The 25,247-nt window shown below is 46.2% G+C and overlaps 2 protein-coding genes and 1 non-coding gene across 3 annotated transcripts in view; 1 reads left to right on the top strand and 2 right to left on the bottom strand.

Moving 5' to 3' along the window:
- Positions 1–25,247, bottom strand: part of LOC149328233 (uncharacterized) — a 230,728-nt gene that overhangs the window by 169,353 nt on the left and 36,128 nt on the right. The gene's annotated exons all lie outside the window — the stretch shown is intronic.
- Positions 411–24,403, bottom strand: LOC149328237 (BTB/POZ domain-containing protein 3-like). The gene is made up of 4 exons (XM_089559705.1): positions 23,580–24,403; positions 13,429–13,538; positions 3,215–3,435; positions 411–1,214 (listed from the first exon to the last, which is right to left on the bottom strand). The coding sequence occupies exons 1-4, from the start codon at positions 23,584–23,586 to the stop codon at positions 608–610; spliced, it is 945 nt and encodes a 314-aa protein (XP_089415831.1). The 5' UTR covers positions 23,587–24,403; the 3' UTR covers positions 411–607.
- On the top strand, positions 15,396–15,467 carry TRNAT-CGU (transfer RNA threonine (anticodon CGU)). Its single transcript has one exon. It is a non-coding gene; the product is annotated as a tRNA-Thr (tRNA).

Genomic DNA, 25,247 nt, shown 5'->3' on the forward strand with positions numbered 1-25,247 from the left:
TTTCTTTTGCGTGAACGTGTTTCTGTTAAGGGCGCAAAACAGATATTCTCTGTATGAGAACAGAAAATTTCCATAAAAATACTTGTGATTTCACACACATTTCTTACAGTGTAGCTTTAAGGCATCAGAAACAGCATCCATGTAAACACTACAAAAACGCATCACTCCATGTGCCCGCATTTTTGGCCAGCACGGATCCCTTTGAAAAAAAAAATAAACTAAGAAAAACACAAACACTTTATTACCTCTCATGTAGCCAACAGGCAACGCCACACTCAAGCATGGCTGTCCGCAAATATATGAATATATAAAAAGAGTTGAAAAACTTCAAGCATTTGCTGATGTGAAGGAGCGCAACGCATAATACAGGAAAATACGTGATAATCTAAACTGTTAGGGCAGAAAAAAGACAACTGGTCTGAACTCAGAATTAAGAACTATCCCTTCTTCGGAAGCTCGACAACGTTTAAACGAAGCACCTAGGTGTATGACGGTAGAGGGATATGCCGGAGGCTCTGGCTTTGGAATACTGGCTTCCGATGTAGGGAGTTTACCTTGGACCACAGTGAACGACATAGCCTACTCTTACACCGTGCCTCGGACGCACCTAAGGGGAGGTCTTCTCCCCCTTCACTCGGGGAGAGACAAGGTTGCTGAAGCCATCGGGCAAAGGCAGCGCACCTTTTTTCACAATGTTGCTCAAGATAGCGCGAGCCTCGTGGTCGTCCAGGATTCCCCACAGGTTCGGTCCAGTAGCGAACTCCTCTGCCGACAGCGCGAGGAACCGAAGTTTGGGGAAGAAGGGCTTCACGAGCGCTCGGAGCTCAGGCTCTCCGTCAACGACACGGGCTGAGTGAAGCCATTGCTCCTGTGCCCATCTTTGGAGGGCGCTAAAAACCCAAATCTCGGGCACGTCAACGACGTGGTCGATGACGTAATCGACCGTGTACTCCGAAGAGCATGCGAACGCATCTGAGGACAGCACGGTGAGGCTATATGCAATGATGATATCCAATGCAGGGAGGTCACTGTGATCTTCACCCATAGTGATGGCGTAGTCCAAGACCGGGCACACATCCACCGGCTTCATGTTGCGCTTTATGTAAGCGATGCACTTTTCTGCGAGTTCTGGCACCAGGTACTTGACAGCCGCGCTTCGAGTGCACAGGGCCTGATGCACGGTTTCCACTTCTAGCTGGCCGCAGTAGAAGTACCTACATAGAACACAATGGATATCAGTTAAGAAGAAGAAGAAGAAGACTTTATTTCCACCATGTACAGTACACAGATGGAGGACGACGGAAAAAAGCCGTCAATAGGCGGCTTGACGAATCCGTCGCCCCACTTAATGAGCAGCCTTTGGTCAACAGCAATCAATTCATACAGTCAAACAAAAGAAAATGAAAACACTTGATCAGTGCGGAACAGAAGCAAAACAGAGTGGTCCGAAAAGTGAAATTCCAGGATAAGTAAAATCAGTTATTCATCCTCAGTAAACATAGAGCGAAGCTTAGCAGTGGAACAAATAAATAAATCAAAGTTAGTAGACAGATAATGGTTTAACAGTGATGGTAAAGAATAAAATAGGCGTTCCATGCCAGAGTTCAAACGGGGTGCAACGATTTTCCAACATTCTCCATGTCTTGTAGCATAATATTATTAAGAGCTCACAACACCCAATTTTCAAACAAAACTTGCACTTGATTTCCAATATGCAAAAATACACTTCCTCGAAATTTGAATTTATTACATTAAGCAGATATTTAGTGTGATTTATTTTTTACTATAGCTTCTTGTCTGGCACCTTAGGGGTCATTAACGCAAGGAAGGGATACAGGCGCCGCATCATCTCATTTACTACCCATGTGCTGGCTGGCCGGGGAACAGCGTCTAATTGATAAGCTTTATAGCAGAAAATTTTGTTTTTTCGGGACCCTACTGCGTAGTATGTGTGCCTTTTTTTCTTTTATTTAGCCTAAAGGCCCATGTGTTCATTGCATGGGGGGATATCAGGGAAGAGAAGCAATGAATAAAATTCAATAGTAATGTCAGGGCGCCTAAAGAGCATTCCGGTATACATCTTAACAACAAGTTAAAGCAGTCAGCAATAAAAATATTATGAATACAGTGTGTGAAAATTGAAAAATGCAAGCATGGAATGCAACATACTCCAAGGCTTTAGAAAAAAGATAAAGATTTCAAACAAACCGGTAAAAAGATAAATCTTAGACACCTACTCTGTTAAACTCTCTTTTACTGAAAATACCTTATCGCAATCAACCGTGTTAAATATCCAATAGGGGAAAGTACTCCATTGTCTTAGTGTCTGGTGCAAAAACGAAAATCTGACTGCATCTGTGCAAATGGAGGTCAGATTTTTTTATTGTGGTTAAAGCGATGAAATGTACGTATGGCAGGCCTAATTGGCGCTGAGGAGTATACGGTGTTCGGTTAAAGTATAATTTATGAAAATAAGGCAAGTCGTGATTTCTTAATTCTGCTTTCCAACGTTGGGAGGTAAAGGTTCTCTTTTATTGCAGTAATGCTCGATTACACGTAACACGAGTATTGACGTGCGAGGAATCGACTGGCCCTGTTCTAAGCTGTCAGTGAGGTTTCTTGATGAGAACACCAAATGAATGACACATATTCAAGCTTAGGTCTGACCAATGTGGTAAAAGGAATTAGTCGCGTATCTTTATTACATTTGCAAAGTGGCCGGCGAATAAAACCTTGAGTTTTGTATGTATTAGTCAGAAGTTGGTTGACATGAGTACTCCACGAAAGATTAGGGGCTAAATACACTCCTAAGGATCTGGAAGACTCGACAGATTCTATTTCGATGCTGGTGGTTGTGTGTATGTTCGACAAAACGTGAGAGCGGGTAATGAAATGCATTAAGTTTTTATACAGCATCTTCTGTCTGATTTGGACAAATCGTTTGTTAACATAATGCAGTCAGTAAAATTAGAGATTGCACAGTAAATGGCATAAACCGTGCAGGCTGGTTACTTTTGGCAAAGACTGCACATAGATGTGGAAGGTGGTCCATGCAGTACCGTCCTCCCCAGTCGCATCGTAAAGTATATATCTGCGTTATGTATGAGAAAAATGCAATTGCTTGAGGATTTCTAGTTTTAACATCGCAACAGTCCTGGCACATGTCACGCAACGTAGTGGTGGATCAACCGCAAAATCACTAGTGTGAACGTACCGAAGAAGGCCAAGAACTCCCTCCGGGTGCAAGTCTGTGATGATTACGCGTTCTTCCTTGGGGAAGTCTCCATAGAACATGGCTTTGAAGACGTCGTTCTGCAGCGCTAAGATCACGCGATGCGCCTTGAATGACTTCCGCTTGTCGGGAAAGTGGGCACAATCCACGACGATCTCTACGTCGGCAATGTCCCCAGTTTGGAGAAATCTTGCAAAAGAGAACTGAAAGTGAAGGACAGACGTTAGGATTGTATTGTAATTTGTCAACGACCTCACATCACAAAATCTAAGGACACACCTATATAAGCCAGTTCCAAAAACAATAAAAAACTGAATGGGAGGCCCACATTCTCGTCCATCACTGCTGGTGAAGCAACCGACTTTCTTGGTCTGCTAAGCACAGCGCATGATGGCTGATGCAGACGCCCGCCTCCCCATTGGCTATTTATTGTGCTGAAACTTCAAGAAGTAATGCACCAACATGCATAATAAGCTTGTAATTACACAGGTTGTTTCACCAAATACTTTACACAATAAAAAAAAGGCTTTTTGAGTCAGAAGAGCTCATTTTGTTATAGTATATTTTGGTCAGTGTAGTAAATCTGAAGACAGTTAAGACGCGCTAAGCAGGCTGGGTAACTAATACTGAATAGTCAAGTTCCTAACTCTTAGGCTCCTCAGTTATTAATTACTCCTATAGGCACCTTAATTATGGAGTCATGTAGCCCACCGTATGTAATGTCTTTAGAATTTCTAAAAAGCGGTAACCCTCGGCGCAGTGTCCCACCAAATTTAGTTTACATCGCGCCAAAATACACGCGCTTTCGAGAAGCTTTCAGGCAAAAAAAAAATTCTCCAGTGCACGAAAGACATCGCAACAGCCAAAATTTGTTATGCTGCAGCGCCGAGGATTACCACATTTCTGAAATTTTAAAAACTGATATGAATATTGATTACGGTAGGCTACACACCTCTCAATAATTAAGAAGCCCACAGCAATAGTCAGAATCTTAACCATTTAATTTTCGTTAACCAAGCTGCTGTTAATATGTCATAGCTGTGATGTACTAAACTGCTGAAAGCTATGGCGAATGAAGTGGTTTTCCAACTCAAGAAGCCTATTTTTAAAAATCCTAGGTCAAACATTCTACACAACTACAAACGCAGATGCATACATTCAACACACACACACACACATTCAGATATACAGGGTGTGCAAGCTAACTTCGACCGCGATTCAAAAAACCTAAGCATTCTACAAAACTGTAATCATGTGAATATTGGTGGGGTTTATCTAAAGTTATAGTACCATTTTTTTGCCCGTCCTATCTGAATAATTAGTCGAGAAAAATAAATTATCCTTTTGAATATAGCTTGAAAAGCTCAGGCGTCAATAAGAAAGTTCACTTCCAACGAGATAGATTTAGGGTGGCCGTTTTTATTCGGGAAAAACGAAAGCCCGCGGACTTAAGAAATACCAAATGACAGCGCGCTTCGTGCGCCCGGATGCGCCGCGATTGGCGCTGTCATCCGTGTTTTGTAAAGGCCATCACTCGCTTCGCTCCTTTCGTGCTGGCCAAGACAGCTTCGCGTTGTGCTTGGTTCCAAGACAAGCGCCAGTGGGTTTGGGTGGCAGTTGAAAGAAAGCGCGGCTCCCGTTTCCGCGACGATAATTGCGTTCTGACGTTAGCAGAATGCATGCGGAGGAACAATGATAATCTCATGGGTTCGGATTTGGAAGCAAGATCCCAACAAGCAAAGACGCATATAACAAGCTTGATAAGGTCGTGTTGCGTTGAAAAACCAGTGCACGTACTGTTAGAAATAACCAAAATGTTTTGGGCCATAGCACAGAGGGTAATCCTATTTTCGAAATTCAAAAAACTGATATCGATATTACTTACTGTGGGCTACACACCTCTCAGTCAGTAGGGAGCCTAAAAGGAATAGTTTAAAGGTTAACTATTCCATATTAGTTAACCAGGCTGCTAGTTAGCACATCTTAGCAGTGTTCTTAGGTATTCAGTTAAAAAATTTTCACCATTAAAGGTGTAACGCTAATGACAGCACCCATTCCACACAAGTTTTTCTTTTTTTCTTGCTTTTTAAAAAAGGGTGCGCTCAGCATGTTTTATCACCATTAATGCACCCATGCACCCTTGAAAGGTGCACGGGCACAAGGGCGTTGTGGCTCCTTCGGGTGCAAAGGTGCGTAAGGGTGCTGACTGAGTTGTGCTGTAGTTAAGTCAAGCGCGCTTTTAAAATGACGTGAGCGGTTCTGAGCTTTCCATTAAATGACAGGTGTAGCACTGATGCAAGCAGTGATGACTGCGGTCTGCGCCCCTATAATGTGATAATCCCTGACTCCAAATAGGGGCTCGCTGATATGGCATGTATAAACTTGGAGAAAGTATGCCATTCACGGTAAATAAGTATTGCGCGCAGCGGTGGTGTCTTCTGTGTTGAACTCTGTCACCTCAGCAGCTTTCAGTGTCTCATTCCAGTTACCCTTATACCTGTTTATGGTCCTGCCATTCGCGGTAAATGAGTATTGCGCGCAACGGTGGTGTCTTCTATGTTAAACTCTTGTCACCTCAGCAGCTTTGAGTGTCTCATTCCAGTTACCCTTATGCCTGTTTATGGTCCTGCCATTCGCGGTAAATAAGTATTGTGCGCAGCGGTGGTGTCTTCTGTGTTGAACTCTATCACCTCAGCAGCTTTGAGTGTGTCATTCCAGTTACCCTTATGCCTGTTTATGGTCCTGCCATTCGCAGTAAATAAGTATTGCGCGCAACGGTGGTGGCTCTGTGTTAAACTCTGTCACCTCAGCAGCTTTGAGTGTCTCATTCCAGTTACCCTTATGCCTGTTTATGGTCGTGCCATTCGCGGTAAATAAGTATTGCGCGCAACGGTGGTGTCTTCTCTGTTGAACTTGTCACCTCAGCAGCTTTGAGTGTCTCATTCCAGTTACCCTTATGCCTGTTTATGGTCCTGCCATTCGCGGTAAATAAGTATTGCACACAGCGGTGGTGTCTCTGTGTTGAACTCTGTCACCTCAGCAGCTTTTAGTGTCTCATTCCAGTTACCCTTATGCCTGTTTATGGTCGTGCCATTCGCAGTAAATAAGTATTGCGCGCAACGGTGGTGGCTCTGTGTTAAACTCTGTCACCTCAGCAGCTTTGAGTGTCTCATTCCAGTTACCCTTATGCCTGTTTATGGTCCTGCCATTCGCGGTAAATAAGTATTGCGCGCAACGGTGGTGTCTCTGTGTTGAACTCTGTCACCTCAGCAGCTTTGAGTGTCTCATTCCAGTTACCCTTATGCCTGTTTATGGTCCTGCCATTCGCGGTAAATAAGTATTGCACACAGCGGTGGTGTCTCTGTGTTGAACTCTGTCACCTCAGCAGCTTTTAGTGTCTCATTCCAGTTACCCTTATGCCTGTTTATGGTCGTGCCATTCGCAGTAAATAAGTATTGCGCGCAACGGTGGTGGCTCTGTGTTAAACTCTGTCACCTCAGCAGCTTTGAGTGTCTCATTCCAGTTACCCTTATGCCTGTTTATGGTCGTGCCATTCGCGGTAAATAAGTATTGCGCGCAACGGTGGTGTCTTCTCTGTTGAACTTGTCACCTCAGCAGCTTTGAGTGTCTCATTCCAGTTACCCTTATGCCTGTTTATGGTCCTGCCATTCGCGGTAAATAAGTATTGCACACAGCGGTGGTGTCTCTGTGTTGAACTCTGTCACCTCAGCAGCTTTTAGTGTCTCATTCCAGTTACCCTTATACCTGTTTACGGTCTTTTGGCAAAAATACGCGGCACAATATAGAATCGTGATACTGTATGAGCTGGTTTGCTGCTGGTTGGCTTCCTTTAGCAAGGCGTTTTTTCTATTTTGGATATATTCAGAAAAATCACAAAGTACACGTGATGCAGACATCACAAATGTGACTCCAGAACCAACAGGTGCAGAAACACTGTGAAAAAACTTTAGTACAAAGTTAGACAAGTCATCAGCAGCGTTTCAGCTTCCCTCCAAGAGTGCACCAAAAAAAAAAGACTGATCAGCCTCTTTTAAAGCGATCAAAACTTATGAAACTGTACTGTAAAGCAGTCCGGAAACTGGTGGAACCGTAACGATACCACCCTTACTACGTGTGTGACAAGCATACTTTGCACCCTTATGGGAGGGTGCAAGGGTACGAGTTGCAGAGAAGGGTGCAATTTTTTTTACAGTGTACTACACCGCTGACAATGCCATGGCAAAGAAAGAGCTCTTCTAACTAAAAAAACCTCTTTCTAAAAATGCTCTAAAACTTAGCTGAAACACATTGTATATACAGGGTCCTTCAAATAATATTTACACAATTTTCAAAATACGCTTTTTGAGCTGAACAGCGTTTTATTCGGCATAGCGTTGCCAGCGGTGATGTACATCATAATACGGCTACGACGTGCTAACTAGCAGGCTGGTTAACTAACACTGAAGCTTTAACTTTTTAACTATTACTTCTAGGCTTCTCAATTGTCCGCAGACCTGTATAGCTCACTGTAAGTAATATCCATGACAGTTTTTGGAATTTCGAAACCGCAATTACCCTCGGCGCTTTGAAACAACAAACTTTGGGTATTTCGACGGGTTGTGTGCACTGTAGAGGTTGGTTTCCTTGCAAGCTTCTCAAAAGCGCATGTATTTTGGCACAATGTAGCCTAAATTTCATGGGCCCCTGCGCCGAGGATAACCGCTTTTTCGAAATTGTAAGAACTGATATAGATATTACTAAAAGTGGGCTTCACGCTTCTCCACAATTAAGGAGCCTAACGATAATAGTTAAAAAGTTAACTGCTCAATATTCTTTAGCCATCCTGCTAGTTAGCGAGTCTTAGCTCTATTTTGATGTACTACACCATTGACAATGCTATGCCAAAGAAAGCAGTCTCTAACTTAAAAAAGCCTATGTTTAAAAATTGTTTTAAGTCTTAGCTAAAACACCCTGCATATGTATGAAGCAGTGACAGCGCCATGGGGAATCGAAAGGTGGCAGCCGCTACATTAAAAAGTGTCGGGCTTTAAGTTGTTGAAACCGATTATAGTGCGAAAGCATGGGATTTTGCGTGACGTTCAAAATGGTTCAACTTGACATTATTGGTTGGTTTTGCTAGGTGCGAACCCAATTTCTTGGCGCGGGTGCAATTTTGGTGGTGCATAACATTACCTGTAGCCACTTGTGCCCGTCTCTCGGAACGCCACCGTCTCGGGGCACGCCACCGCAACGATGCAGGTCACAAGAATGCCCTTTTTCATGCAGGCCTTACTGATATGGATTACCACGTCAACGCCGCCGGGCTGTCAAGGCAGCTGTTACAACCTGGACATGGATTCCGACGTTCGGCAGCAAGTTGACTTCATGGACAACGAAATCGACGCCGTGCAGTACCCGCTTGTATCAACCTTTCCCCATCTGGCGAACTGTTTCCACATCTGGCAACCAGGAACTACGCTCAGCGCCACCGCGTTGATTGGACTACAAATACCGCCATCACACTGCGATCACTCGGGGCACGCCACCGCAACGATGCAGGTCACAAGAATGCCCTTTTTCATGCAGGTTGGTTACTTACCAAATTCAATTTGCATTCGCTCTGATAACGCGTTTTTGGTTGCGGTGTCGTGCCCCATCGACGCTGACTGCAGTTTGCGAAGGTTCTTGTGCTCTTCATGCTACCAGTGTATCAACGCCTATGTCGTTTGTCTTATGCTTGTGCTAGCCGGGGATGTGGAATTGAATCCAGGACCCCCAGAGAATAACGCCCCTCAACCATCCCTCGAATCAATTGCCTTGGCTATATCCCGCATTGAATGCTCTCAAAATACTATGCTTAGTGAACTAGCGTTGATTCGCGCTGCTCAGTCGAAGGTCGAGGATTCAATATCCAGCCTTTCAGCGCGAGTTGACGCCCTGGAACAATCCACGAGCTCAAATCAGTTAAGTAGCCCGAGTTTATCAGCCGATCCTGATATGGCTAAACTTTCATCCGACATTAAGCTACTCTCAGATAAATGTGATGACGCTGAGAACCGCCTCCGACGGTCCAATTTGCTGTTTTTTGGAATCGCAGATCAACAAGATGAATCTTGGTCCGAGTCTGAATCGCGGATTATTTCATTCTGCGCGGACGAGCTCGAAGTCACAATTGATAGCCACGATATTGAGCGTGCTCACAGACTTGGCCGTTTCCAACAAGGAAAAAACCGCCCTATCATTGTAAACTTTCTGAGATTTAAAGACAAAGGGCGTATCCTTTTTGCTAGCTCCAAGCTTAAAAATTCTTCCTTTTCTGTCCGTGAGGACTACTCTGCACGCGTTCGCTTGGGAAGGAAGAAACTTTTTTCGTATGGTCAGCAACGAGGTGGCTCATTTAAAATCCGGTTTGATAAGCTCATCATGAACAACAAACAGTTTGTGTACGATGCTGTTAAAGATTCTGTGGTTGAAATAAATTTATAGCGCTCACCGCAGGCACAGAGGTCCTTTATGCACCAATGCTTCCAAAATCGCACGCGTGCAGCCCCTGCCCCAATCGATAAATCAGTTTCCGTTTTACTAACAAATATCCGAAGTTATTTTCCAAAGAAAGAAGCCGTGGAAGCTATATTGCAAGACAACAGCACAGATATTGCGATCTTTACTGAAACGTGGCTCACACCTGATATACTGAATGACGAACTTTTCCAAGATAAGCAATCCTTCACTTGTTTCCGCCGTGACAGACCAGGGCGTAGGGGAGGCGGCGTGATGGTTCTTGTTAAAAGTATTCTGGTCTCTTCTGCTGTCGCAGTCAATAGTAAAAGTGAAATAATTTGCGTGAACGTTTCTCTTGCTCATTGCACCAATATAATAATCGCATGTTACCGAGCACCTGACTCCGATCATTCCTTCATCGACGACCTAAGTACCATTCTGCTCGACATAAATAAACAGTTTCCCAGAGCCAACCTTATAGTTAGCGGCGATTTTAACTTCCCTGACATCGATTGGGACAATCTAACCGCATCTTCCCGCCATTCCAGAGAATTTTTGGATCTTATTCTTTCGTTTGACCTCTCGCAAGCAGTCAGAACACCAACTCGGGGCACTAACATCCTAGATCTTGCACTTGCATCTAATCCTGATTTAATCCAGTCTTTATCATCCATCGCCGGCCTTAGCGATCATAGCATAGTGTTGTTCAATTTTTCAGTTCGCATCACTCCACGACAACGCTCAGTGAAATACATACGCGACTACAAAAAGCCAATTTTTCTAAAATCAATGAAGAACTAGCCAAATTTCTTCTCCACTTCGAACAGACTGCCTCTTTCAGGTCTATTGATGATAACTGGTCCATGTATAGAGATAAAATTACCTCTTTAACTGAATCTTATGTACCCCTCGTTTGCATTCGTGGTGATGCCGGAAAACCGTGGTTTACCAACTCTTTAAGAAGTCTGTGCAATAAGAAAAAACGATTATTTAGAGAAGCTAAGGGCTCCAACTTAGCGTCTAAATGGGAAAAATATTTTAGCTGCCTGAGAAATTACACCAAGTTGCTTAAGAGCACTAAACAAAATTTTTACAGCAATGACCTACTCGATATCCTTCGAAACAACCCAAAAAAGTTCTGGACTATTTTAACTCCAGGTCGTAGCGGTTCGCATAATATATCTTTATTAGATCAAGATGGTTGTCATGTTCCAAATGAGCTTCGCTCGGACGTAATGAATGCGTACTTCTCATCTGTTTTCACCCACGAACCAGCCGTAAACATTCCTACATCACAGAGCCTAAATGTATCTGAAATGCCACCTGTTAGTATCTCAGCCGAAGGAATATGTAAACTTATTGAAGATTTAAAGGTATCAAGTGCTCCTGGGCCCGACAACATTTCTGCGAAAATTCTTAAATGTACCAAAGTAATATCCAGCCACTTCCTGCAAATCATTTTCACGCAATCTATTTCTAGTGGCCAAATTCCGTCTGAGTGGAAGATTAGCCGAGTCGTGCCTTGCTTTAAGGCAGGAAACCGCTCTGATCCATCAAATTATCGTCCCATCTCGCTAACATGCATTGCGTGTAAACTACTTGAACATATTATTTACTCCCAAGTAGCTAATCACCTCGATAGAAATTCTTTTTTCTTTCCAAACCAACACGGATTCCGTTCTGGCTACTCATGTGAAACTCAACTTTTTGAATTTACGACTGACCTCCATCTAAACCTTGACTCCTTGTTTCAAACAGATATCATCTACCTCGATTTTTCTAAAGCTTTCGACCGAGTTCCCCACCAGCGCCTCTTGGCTAAACTTTCCTCCCTTTCACTGCACCCGCTGATATTATCATGGATTCGCAGTTTCCTAACTAATCGTTCGCAATACACCGTCATCGACAACCATCCTTCTACCGTTACTAAAGTTACCTCCGGAGTGCCTCAGGGCTCAGTTCTTGGGCCGCTCCTGTTTCTTGTCTTTATCAATGACCTTCCTGCTGGCATTTCATCATCCATCCGTTTGTTCGCAGATGATTGCGTTCTTTACCGCCGTGTTAGCTCTACGAACGACCAGTCATTGCTGCAGGACGACCTGAACTTGATACAAAGTTGGTGCTCTACCTGGCTCATGAAATTGAATGAAACTAAATGCAAGTTTATGCACGTGTCCCGTAAACGATCTAACCTGCACTTTTCATACTCGCTAAACAGGACCGCGCTATCTGAAGTTGAATCCTACAGATACCTCGGCATAGAAATAACAAGTAATCTTAACTGGTCGAAGCACATTACGTCCCTGGCTGCTAGCGTTTCTAAATCACTAGGATTCTTCAGACGATCGCTCACATTTTCTCCCCCTAAGGTTAGACTAATCGCATACGAAACTTTCATCCGCACTAAACTTGAATATGCATCGAGCATTTGGAATCCCCATCAAGAGTATTTAGCACATATGTTAGAGGCCATTCAAAATCGAGCTGCTCGGTTCATAACATCAAATTATGATTCTTGGTCGAGTGTTACTAATATCAAATCCTCCGTTAGTTTACCTTCCTTGGCATCCCGTCGTAAGATAGCAAGGCTCTGTCTATTTCATAAACTTTATTATAATTTTCCCCAACTGCGTGAGAGCCTAATTTTGCCCCCTTTAAGATCATCGCGACGTTTGTTTAATTGCCGTAGTATTCAACGCATTCATGGTTCAACCAATGCGTTCAATTCCTCGTTCTTGCCAGCGGCCATAGCCGAGTGGAATGTCCTTCCTGACAGTGTTGTGAATGAAGTTAATTCCCTAAAATTTAAACAGATGTTAATTGATTTATTCCCCAAATGATTCCCGTTGAAGGCCCTTTTTCTTTTTCTTATCTTTTTTTTTTCTTTCTTTTTCTTGTGTTTACCTACTTACTCGCTTGTTTTTATTTTGAAGTGTTCACAGCTGTATCTACATGTGTCTAAGTTTATGTTCCAACTTTGTTCTTTGTTCTTTGTGACTTGATTACTGTTCGACCCCCCCCCCCCCCCTTATGTAATGCCCCCTGGGGCCCTTAAGGGTAAATAAATGATGATGATGATGTCTCTAACTTCCTCATCCTCAGTGTCAAATTATGTAAAGTAAATATTACTTTCATAGCTGTTTTCACGGAAGAAGATGTGCAATACACAGCGTGAAAGTGTGCTACAGCTTAACACAAAGCGTGTTCGGCTGCGACGGGGGCCTATAGCTTTAAACCAAAACGGAGTTTTACGTATCTATAAAAGCAATAGAGGTCTTGACGACAAATGGTCGTTTCTACAATCCGGCTGCGATGACGTCAGGTTCTCCTGTTGCCAGATCTCTGATGTTAGACCACGGCGCCACTGACTTCCTAGCAACAACCATGGATGTGTAAATGTCCTCCACGCCGTAATTAATGAGATGAGTTTGAATTGCGAGAAAAATGCTCCATTCCCAACTGCACACTTCTCACGAATCAATGCTCCTTTTGCTTCCGAGTGATCATCTGCAAAACCAGAAAAAGCTATTCTGCTAAGAACAAAAAGGCTATGGAGTGGTCCCCAGCATCATTTTTAGAACCAGCTCACATTTTTTATCATCGTATACGCACTAATCAGGCGGTAATCAGCTTAGCATATGTCTGGCGCGAAGGATTAGAAAGCAGTTTATGGAAATTATCTTTGTAAGGCTTACCTCTTGTATCTTCTCCGTCTGTGCAGAACGTTCGATCTTGACAACACTACGGCCACGCTTCGGTTTCCTACTGCAGCAGCAGGAATACCCGCGGCACTCGTCGCAGTACGCTAAAATTGATAGAGAAAAGAAAGGTGTGCTGTGCTTAAAACATGAGGTACTTGATACACATTGACATGAAGCGCACAATTGCCAATTTTCCTTTCCATTTCCCATGCACTGCGATGGGCCACCAGGACGTCAGAAGCTGATCTTGAAAGGGGCCTTTTGAATCGTTATGTCATACGGCAATGTGCGAGCGAGGTAAATAAGTGCTGCGGGAGGGATACAACCTGAGCGCGAAGCTCTTTTTTTGAACGTTTTCAAATTAACGGCCGTTCTTTCTATCACATATGTCGTCATTTCTACTGCTCCTACATCATGGCAGAGGTTCAGCTGCAATACACCTGCAAAGCAACCCACAGGGCTAATGCATAGGAATATGGCGCTCTTATCGGACCTTAATACGGCGGCTGGCAGACGGTCGGGCCACATGTGCATTCGCGTGAACTTCCCATCTCACGAAACACAACTTCTTCAAAACATCTTGAAACAGCTACTAACGTATGCCTTACACTACAAAGAACTGTCGTGAGTGATGAACACAGGTGGCGACAGGTAAACCATCGTCACCAAGCAGAGTCGTGCAAGGGGGTGGAGGATACTGTGCAGGAGACGGCGGGGTGACGCACTGACTGCTCTAATAGACGGGGCCAGTGGAGTGGGGGTACAGAGTGATGGCGTACAGCCCACGTGGCATGGAGGAAGGAAAACTCAGGAGAGGCCCTTCCCATGCAACACCCTGGGAGAAAAGTGTGAAGGAAATCACGATGCTTTTCTCGATCCAGGGGCATCTTATCCGGGCGCTGCTTAGCAACGGTGTCATAAACTGCTATTTATAAACCGGGCGATAGCACAGGGCTGCGACGTACTATTTGCGGAGCGGCGTAGGCGTACTTTCCTCAACTGCTCGAGCTTCTGTTTTTGGTTGTGACAGGCTGACGTTGGCGCCAGTCAGTCATATCTGAAGACGGAATTCAGTGCAAAACTCTCGTTGTCGTGTGCACGGATTTTCAATTGAAAGTGGTCGGCGACAATGATCGCACAAACATTTCGTCTACTGCGACTATGCGTGGAGCCGTTGGGAGACCGCTGCTGCTCACTGAGTGAGGGGCATTCGCGCTGTTCGTTCATCACTGACTCAATATGGCGTGCGCTACAGAGCGGTCGTCCGTGTATTGTGCAAACGTTTCGTGTCTTGTGCGTGCAATGTGCGTGTACCTTTAGCACTCCACTTTCAGAGTCACCTTTATGCGTGTTCTCCAATACTCCAGCAATTGTGACTGCTGTTGATTATAACATAACTGCCATTTTTGTTTTTTGGCGATTCCGCTTGTGTGGACGGCGGGAGCCATGAAATGCATGGAGAGCGATGTTGTATAGGAAGCAACTGAGCTCGCTTTGTTATGCAGAAACTTTGTTGCATGCCCATTTGAAGCGTGTTCAGCAAGCTGTTTGCTTCTGGGATGTGTCACGCTCAAGAAGATTCATTTATATCGATGTCAAGTCTATTTTTGGTCGCGCGCTAAATAGACCTATTTCCTATAGCGGGTTTTGCAGTTGCTTTTCTGGCTGAGGTCATGGTCAAAAGTGCGAAAAAGGCGAAGCTCTAACTGAATTTGAAGGCCTTTCTCACACATGTTTATTGTGCCCACGCGTCCTGCGATGTTATTTTTGGTAAAAAGTACAAATGAGGATCCACATGTGCATTTAATTATGATGATGTCTGTGTCTACGTTGACGAAAAATAATACAATGTGTTCATTACGTATTACGCCGTGGGTGAAGGTGGGTGGCGCTGGTGAACACTCCCAAGGTTAGGTTATTTGTAAACATAAATACCCCCGAAAGCAGAAGGTTTGACAGCCGTCGCCGTAGCTCAGTGGTAGAGCACCGGACGCGTAATTCGGAGGTCGTGGGTTCAGATCCCACCGGCGACATGTGGTTGTTTTTTCTTCTGCTTTTCTAATCAATCAGCTTTAAGCGATAACATATTCAGTAATATTATAAATTGATCAAGACCACAAAATAAATAAATTAAATAAAAATCCCCTGTGCCCCTTGGTTTCTGTGGCTGTTGGCTTCTCTCATATTTATAACGAGCCCCTCATTCCCCTTTCCTATATATATATATATATATATATATATATATATATATATATATACATATATATATATATATATATATCCCACGAGGCGACACCACCTCTCCCTCTACCCCAGCGGAGCAAATCTGGTGGAGCGAGCGGCGACAGCAGCGGCGTCGACGGCGGCTCAAGGTCGCTCGTGGGCCACGGCATACGGCTGAAGTGCGACCACGCGTAGCTGGCTGGCGTAGTGTTGCTTTAGCAACAAAAGCAATTTACGAAGTGTAGGTTCGAAAGCAAATCCCCCATTTGGACAGGGCACACCTTAGTCGCGCTTTAAGCTACGGATAGAAACTCCGCATTCTGGGAATGTTCATCCAAAGCAACGGCCTGAATACCGAAACCATCTCCAAACTCACGATCATGACACATGAAATCATAAGGCTAATCAAAAGGTTATCAAACAGGCACCAAGGAATGCAAGAACATGACCCCAGGCGGTTAGTGCAAGCATTCGTGATTAGCAGAATGATATACTCACTCCCCTATCTTCACCTCACAAAGATAGACGCGGAGAGGAAACTCGCTAATAAGACAGCCCTACAAATCGGCCCTAAATCCCCCACAAGGGACCTCAAACAACAAACTCATCCGCATGGGGGTCCAACACTACAAGAGCTGACTGAAGCCAACCACACAGCACAGTTGCAATTGGACAGAAACATTGCACAAACACAAACACGGGCAGACACATTCTAGCCGCATTAAACATTCAACCAGCAGGTCCGCCTCCGAACAACACCCACAGCATTCCTAAAGAAAGCAAGGAAAAGCTAATCGTCCACCCCTACTCAAGAACGTACACCCAACCCACAACCTGGAGATACGCTAATCACAAAAGCTTGCACTAACCGCCTGGGGTCTATGTTCTCGCCTTCCTGGGTGCCTGTTTGCTATTCTTTTGATTAACCAATAGACACCGTGTACCGCGTTACCGTTACCGGAGTACCGGGAGCCCGCGGGCAGCCAATGCGCATGCGCAAATCGCCTTAACGGCGCCAGGTGCCCGACTGCGGGGCGTGTGCCTGCAACATCCGGACCAATCAGCGCGAGCTCAACGGCGGTGGGCGGGCTCCCGGAACTCCGGTAACGATAACAAGGTACACGTTATGCTAAAGGTGCCTATTGGATCGGGAGCTTGGAAAGGAGAGGGAAGGCGCATAACTGCACTCATGGAACAGTGGACACCTCAATCGTGCTTTAAGCTATGTGACGCGGTAAAATTGGAAACCTGGATTTTGAGGAAAGGAAATGGCGCAGTATTTGTATCAATTATCTCGGTGGACACCTGAACTTCGCAGTAGGGAAGGGAGGAAGGTGGGAGTGAAAGAAGAAAGAGAAAGAGGTGGCGTAGTGGCGGTCTCCAAAGTGATTTCGACGACCGGGGATCCTAACGTGCGCTGACATCGCACAGCACATGGGCGCCTTTTGCGTTCTGCCTCCATCGAAACACGGCCGCCGCAGTCGGGTTCGAACCCGGGTACTCCGGCTGAGCAGACGAGCGCCTTAACGACTGCGCCACCGCGGCTGATGGCGGCAGTGACAGATGTGCGCTGCATGCGTTGCCATTGTTAGCGTTGTGCCAGAAACGCGGCGCTCAAGCAATAGTGCACATAACTGGCACCCTGGGTCAATGGACGCCTGAATCGCGCTTATAGGTACGAGGGTGATGAGAAAGAGACGTGGGCTGCAGGCATTGACTACGTTGTGCCAGAAATGCGGCGCTGAATCCACAGGCCGTCGGCGTTCATTGGCGTTGGCGTTGACAACGTTCTACACTCAGATCATTTTAAGGAAAGTAAGTCGCATAACTGGCTCCCAGGGTCAGTGGACAGGGAGAGATGTGGGCTGCATGCGTTAGCGCTGACACAAAGAGATCGGGGAGAAGCGAGCCTCTCGCTTTCGGCGCTCACCGGCCAGTGTTTCCTTCACTTCTTGGTGTAGCTGGGAATAAATCCTCTTTCCTTGTTTTGAAGCGAAAAGCTTCACTATATATAGGCTCGTCAACACCGCGCTTCGCGCGAGCCACCCCTGGGCGCCTCCGCGGTGCGCCGTTCCTCCTCCCCGCCACCGGTTTAGCCTTCGCCGCTGCCGCGCGGTCTCCGCCGTCCCAAGAGGAGAAGGTTCTTTCGCAAGGCGTTGCGATACTGCGTGAGCGGCGGCCGTAGAAGAGGCGCAGACATTCGCCATGGAAGGAAGAAAAGAAGACCCAGAAGCGGTAGCGAGGGAGTTGGCTTAAAATCTACACCGCTATTGCTCCCAGTGCATTGTGCGCGAACTGCGACAGCCATGACGTCAAACAAAGCATAACTGCAGCTTTTCGCTTGTATATTCAGGCTTAACCAGAGCTAAGCCACTGCCAATTTTTTAAAGTATATTTCGATCTCCCACATGCCACCGAAAAACGAACAGCGGCAGTTCGCAAGCGGTGACCTTAGCGGCCCACCGGACATGTGGCGGGACATGTGCCTCCTGCTTTAAAGCGTAGGCATATGCTTTATGTGTGCTGAAAGGTGTTAGAATTTCTAGAGAAACCTCATAAATGTCCGCCCGTGATAACAGTAGACAGGAAGAGGTTCTAAAGAGGCATCCCAGAGCTCAACAGAAGTGTCTTCCGAGAGTAGCCAATTGAGGTGGGCTTTGTAGGTGAGTTATTTTCGGTAGACAGTTGACTGCAAACCTGATGAAAATAGTGGCAGGGGAGTGATTGTTGTGTGTACATATACATGAGTTGATTTATTGGGGTTTACCGTCCCAAATCGACTCAGGCTATGAGGGACGCCGTAGTGAAGGGCTCCGGTAATTTCGAACACCTGGGGTTCTTTAGCGTGCACTGTCATCGCACAGTACACGGGCATCTAGAATTTCGCCTCCATCCAAATTCAGCCGCCGCTGCCGGGATCGAAGCCGCGTCTTTCGGGCCAGCAGCCGAGCGCCGTAACCACGGAGTCACCGCGGCGAGTAGTGTATATACAGGGTGTCCCAGCTAACTTGGACCAAGGTTTATAAATAAACTAAGCGTTCTTCAGAACTGAAATCGCGTGGATGTTGTTAGGGTTTATCTAAAGTTAGAGTACCATTTTTTCGCTCCTACTATTTGATTAATTAGTCGAAATAAATAAATGAACTTTTTAAATTAGCTTGAAACGTTCAGGCGTCAATAGGAACGTTGGGGAGCTCCACAAATATTGTCCAACCCAGGCACTTCCAACGAGGTAGACTTAGCGTGGCCGTATTTATTCGGAAAAACGAAAGCCCGCGGCGAAGAAATACCACGTGACAGTGCGCTCCATGCGCCTGAATTCGTCGCGATTACAACGCTCGTATCCGTGCTTTGTAAAAAGCATCACTCGCTTCGCGCCTTTCGTGCTGCCCAAGACAGAGCTTCGCGTTGAGCTTGGTTCCAAGGTAAGGGCGGCAGTTGAAAGAAAGCGCGGCTCCCGTTTCTGCGGCGATAATTGCGCGCTCACGTTAGCAGAATGCATGCGGAGGAACGATGACAATCTAATGAGTTCGAATTTGGGAGCGAGATCCCAACATTCAAAGACGCCTATAACAAGTTTGATAACGTCGTGTGAATCACGATGGAAAACGGAAGCCGCGCTTTCTTTCAACTGCTGTACGAACCCCTGGCGCTTATCTTGAAACCAAGCACAACGCGAAGCCCTGTCTTGGGCAGCACGAAAGGCGTGAAGCAAGTGATGCTTTTTACAAAGCACGGATGAGAGCGCTGTAATCGAGGCGCATTCGGGCGCATGGAATGCGCGGCCACGTGGTACTTTTTAAACTCCGCGGGCCTTCGTTTTTCCCGAATAAAAACGGCCACGCTAAGACAATCTCTATGAAAGTTCCTGGTTTGGATAATATTTGTGGAGCTCCACTCCTTTTATATTGACGTCTGAACGTTTCAAGCTATATTTAAAAAGTTAATTTATTTATCGACTAATTATTCAAATAGGAGGACTGAAAAAAATGGTCTGTAAGTTTAGAGAAACCCTAACAACATCCACGCGATTTCATTTCTGAAGAACGCTTAGTTTTTTTATAAATCTTGGTCCAAGTTAGCTGGGACACCATGTATATATTGCACTGTGTGAGACACGCACCCTACATCACACCCCTGCCACTATTCTCTATCTCTGTATATATATATATATGCATACATACATACATATACATAGAGGGGATTTTATTTATTTTGGGGCGTTGATCAATGACGAATATTACTGAATATGTTATCACTTAAAGATAATTGATTAGATAAGCAGAAGAAAAACCACACGCCGCCGGTGGGAACCGAACCCACGACACCCGAATTACACGTCCCGTGCTCTACCAACTGAGCTACGGCGACGGCTGTCAGATCAGCTTTCGGGGGATTTGTTTACAAGTGACCTAACCTTGAGAGAGTTCATCAGCGCCACCACGTTCATAAGCGGCAGACGTAGTACGTCCTGAATGTAATATAATCGTGTATATATTGGTGTGATTCAGGCAGATTCCAACAGCAGAAGACACTACGGTCAGTCCTTGACCCCGTCGGTCCCTCTTATATACACGCGGAAATAGCAACCTAAATCCGTAACGGTCTTACATTCCCGTACACGAGATGTGTTTAATGGGAACAAAAGCAAGCTCAGCACACTGACGCCGAAGACGTGCTGGTGATCGAAAACACGTGCTTCGCCAGGACAACCTTTAGTCTGCAGCTGGCCGATCCGGCTACCGCTTGCACCTCAGTGCACCATCGAGCCAAATCAATAAATATACATTCTGATGCATAAAGTTATCATAGATGTTAGCGCACGTAAAAGACGGCAACAAGCGACACGCCAGAAAAGAAATTACTCATAAGTACCGGTTTCCAATCCGCACCCTACCTGCATGGTCGACTTCTCTCGGATGCCACCTTAACGAGTGACAATGTATGTCAGAAAATGTCAGAGGGAAAATGCGAGCAGTGCAGTGCTGCCGATCCTAGAGATTATTTCCTAGCTTTAGGGAATTTGGACGCTGTTTAGGGGAAAAGAGATTATTTTGCATAATTTAGGGAAATTTCATTTGCTTGGAGAGTTCTTTGTTCTCTCTCAAATTGGGAAGACAGTACAAGCTTTTCGTTGTTTTTTCTCTAGAACTGATGGAGGCCCGCACAACAATGCCGCGCGCTCGAGTAAAGCCTGTTTCACATGCAAGTGGAAACGCTTTGTTGCTGCGGCGCAAAGGTTGGTTAGAGCCATCGCGGCGGCTCCAACAGTCAGAGCGGCGACGTTCCAAGAAGTTAACAAATTTTTCGCCGCGATGCGCTCCTCGATTTTCAGTCGCTTGCATGCATGTGAACCAGGCTTTACACGGACGTAGTCGGAGGTGTATGGTCCCTGACGTGGCCAGTTGCACCCGCTGCTGTGATCTGGCGCGCCACCGCCTTCCCTCAACACGCGCGCCCACTCCTCGCGCTGTACTTGGAGCTCGCTGCACGACGTGAAATTCCTATTCAGTAAGCATATCTGCTTGTTTAGTTCGATAACTAGAACAGAACAAGGGCACCATTTTTTTTTATAAAGGAGCGCCGTGTTGAAAGTCTTAGCTAGTCTAACTAGGGGAACAATTCCCAGTTCACCCGCCGCGGTGGCTGAGTAGTTATGGCGCTCAGCTGCTGACCCGAAAGACGAGGCTTTGATCCCGGCCTCGGCAGTAGAATTTCGATGAAGGCGAAATTCTAGAGGCCCGTGTACTGTGCGATGTCAGTGCACGTTAAAGAACACCAGGTGGTCGAAATTACCGCAGCCCTTCACTACGGCGTCCCTCATAGCCTGGGTCGCTTTGGGACGTTAGACCCTCCAAAATCATAAATCATAATTCCCACTTCTACCAGGGCGAACAAAATGAGTTGAGATCACATGACGCATACAAAAGCTGTAACAAACACTGCTTTATTGTTTTAATTGACTCAAACTGTTACGTCAGCCACCCTCTAGAGCAATCGCAGCAAATCAACAAGCAGCTTTCATATCGCAGTTTCTGTACACTCCTCAAGCGACCTCCAGGCATTTTGTACGTGGTATACTTCGACTGAAGTCTAAACCGACATAACATGAGGGAAAAAATTTCAGTTCATTCCACACGCCGATGCATGTTTACTAATATCTTGCGTACAGTGAAGAAAAAAAACACACAGACACGGTATAGAGCCTTTGATTTCTAATTTCCAAAGAGCGCTACGGTTTTATCCTGTAGCTTCATTTAGAAGTTCTTCATTTTAGACCTTTCATTTTAAACTTACACCTAATTTGCTTACAAACGTCTGGTAATAGGGTGGCTGCAAGATAAAACTTGTCACTGGAATACGCGTAAGTATTCATTTTTTTCACAATTGAACACTATTTTTGATATCTAGGGAAATCTAGGGAATTTTTTGTTGCAAACAGGGGAGAAGCGGCTCCGGAGGTTGGCAGCACTGCAGCAGTGATGCACAGCACACACCCACATGAGCGCATCAACGACGGAAGCGAAGAGCAAGCAAACGTGAGCGCGACGCGCTGCGCCGGCACGACCTTCCGCAGTCCACCGAGCTGACCTAAGCTGACCGAGCCGCGCAAGCGACAGAGGGCGACTGGTGTCGAGAGTAGTAGCAAGCTCGCTGTCTGCGCGAAAGCGTTAAAGAATCTGATCTATAGGCATGGAGGAAGGAAAACTCAGGAGAGGCCCTTCCTATATCTACAGGCAACGGACGTCACAATCTTACGTCATGTAGAGAGGAAACACCACGTAATGTTACTGCTTGAGAATGGCGGGCACTTACGGCGGAGATGGGCTTACTCGATGGCCTAGCAGAATTACCTACGCCGAACCCAGAAGCCCGGACGCCCGATACACACAGGGTGGCATTAATACTAACAGCCATGACTTGAAAGCGAACAAAGAGAGAGGTAAGAGTTTGTTGGCGGTCAAATCAAGAACACAGATATGCTTCTTCTGTAAATTCACACGAGACAGCTGGTCGAAGCGTACAGCGAAGCTAGCCACAGCCGCGAAGAGCGATGAAAGGTAACATACCCGGCTCACAAACAAAGGTGAATCAAACGGCACAGCTGCTGCGAAAAACCTCACTACTCCCACGGATTCCCTGCAGTCAAATAAACCAGGCGCATGCAACCGATGCGGCTCCATCAACCGACGCAGCGGCCCGCGAAGCAATCGCGACCAAAACCGAGAACTTGAACGACGCCGCTGCGCGATCTCAGCAGTTCGCCGCCAAGAGCGGTCCACGGGCGCCTACGCGAGCAGGGCAGCGAAACCCAGCAATGCAAGAGCGCAGGGAGCGGTGAGAGGCCATCTCCAAAGTTTCGGACTGATAACCACGCCCGGGAGCTTGCAGGTTTACGAACCTAGACACAAAGGACCCCAAAGTCACGAGCGAACACAGGCGCGGAACCAGCTCAAGGCCGAAGAAAATCTCCGACAGCGTAGCTTAGAATTTTACTACGTGGCGCTTCCTCGGAGAATCGGTCCGCAATTTAGTAGATGGCCCCCGGAGCTGGAATTGGTTTTCCTCTAGACATGTTGCGAGAAAAAAAAAACACGGCACTCGAAGAGTCAAAACAGCCACTAACCGATTACTCAGATTAATTCATATCTGAAACGCCTGAACTGTGCGAACACAATAAGTTTTGGCTCTACAGAGCTCGCGTGAGAAGTCACGAATGTGCGCGCCTCGACCTAAGCCTACTCGCGGAGTAGTGGAAAAATCGTTTCATGCCGGTTCCACTCAACGTCGCGCTCACACGTGGGAACACACGTGGACGCTGGCTGGCCGTGCCATGAGCTCGCCAGCACAAACGAACAAGTTCGCGCCAAATGGTCCTGGAAAAAAAGAAAGTACTAAGATATAAAACGCTGATTACTCACAGGACATTGTTCCCAGAAAATCTTCCACAGCAAGACGATTGCTCTCCGAGGACTAGCCAAGCAACTCCAAACGCAAGGAACGCGCACACACGAACAACGACAACGCCTCAGGCGAGCCTAAAGAGGCTGTGTTCTTCCAAGTAAACCGTTTAAAAGGACAAGAAGCGCCATCTGACGGCTTATTCCGCATACTGAGGCAGTAAGTGGGAAAGAGTGTGTCGGAGGAAATGTGTTTTCGCTTTCGGTTTCTTTTAAGCCACCAGTTTCGGTCGCTTATCGAAGCTGCGTGTTGCGGCGACTACTGGTTGCGGCTGCCTGAGGTTGCGGTTATAGAGCGCATTAACACTACGCGCAGTTGCTTAAGTTGCGTCCCTTGTGATGGCTTGCTGAGTCCGAAACATTTCCGTTTCATACATAACACAACCCCTGTTGGGTGCTTACAGGTATACGTTCAGGCAAAACAACGTTAATAAGAATACATTACTCACGCAGCGTGAAGATGTTGCCGTGATGCTGAGCCGTAATTAAACTGAGAAAAGAGCAGAGAGAAAGAGACGCGGATCACAGGGTTGTTGTTGGGCCCTTGGTTATTGAGTTAGAGCTTAGACCTCCCGCACGGCGTTATCTTTCTTTTCTGTGTGTGAGCACCAGGCCTTTTTGACACAACGAGCAGTGGTTCCCGAGCGAGGCCCTCTAATCATATTGCGCCCGCGGACAGTCTGTTAGCAGTCCGCCAATAAACCAGTTTTGGTTTACATACAATACCAGGCCTGTCTGCACATTTCGGTGCTGCATGTAGGAACAAGAGCGCTGTTTAGTGTCGTATCGCGGCCTCTTCTGTCAACGGTGAGCAGCTTTAATCATACGTCTTCGCGAGGTCCTTTCGAGCTTGATCTTCGTGAACGCTGTGGTTCTGTGTCATGTGCTGTGCTGTGCTGTGGTGGCGGCTCCAAGCGTGTTCGTTTGAAGTCTTGAACCAGTGCGTTAGGGAGGATGGCTAGATTAATCTACTAGCTCAACTAACCCAAACTGTAAGTTCGACGTTGGTGCCGGGAAATTAGGGCTTTTATTAACTCTTCGCGACTCAGAACGTTACGCAGTTGTATAACACCATGGAAAATGCACGGTTTTGCGTTCTCGCTTCTGTTTACTGTTACATAGTTTTGTGTAGCGTGAGCAGCAATGCACTTTGCCAGCGGTAACAACCTTTCTAGGGCGGTGGTTAGCTGGCTAGAATTGCTAGATGCCTCAACTGCTCGCAGCTTAAATGAATTGTGCTTTTGATGGCTCCATTTCCACATATTTGGGCGTATTTTAGTCGGTAACATCGGTGCAGCGATTTCTGACAACTCCGCGTGCTCTCTATGTGAATGTCTGTGGCTTTCCTGACCTTCCTCTGGCTTTCGCGCGGCAGAGGTATCCCAGGGGCCGCCATTCTTCCGCAACACACCGGGGCGCGGTGGTGACGATGTCTACCCACCACGCGGACAGTGGGAGTGAAAGGTCGTACAAGACCATTCCTCCCCCCCCCCCCGCATTGTCGCCTGGTAGGGGGCACTTGTATAACGTCACGCGGTCCACACGGGTGCGAGCGTATTTCGTGTGTGCGTGTGTGTGTGCGTGCGTGTGCGTGTGTGTGTGTGTGTGTGTGTGTGTGTGTGTGTGTGT

The sequence above is a fragment of the Amblyomma mixtum genome, chromosome 9 (genome assembly GCF_055824585.1).
Source record: "Amblyomma mixtum isolate Tamu chromosome 9, ASM5582458v1, whole genome shotgun sequence".
In the NCBI taxonomy this organism is placed as follows: domain Eukaryota; kingdom Metazoa; phylum Arthropoda; class Arachnida; order Ixodida; family Ixodidae; genus Amblyomma; species Amblyomma mixtum.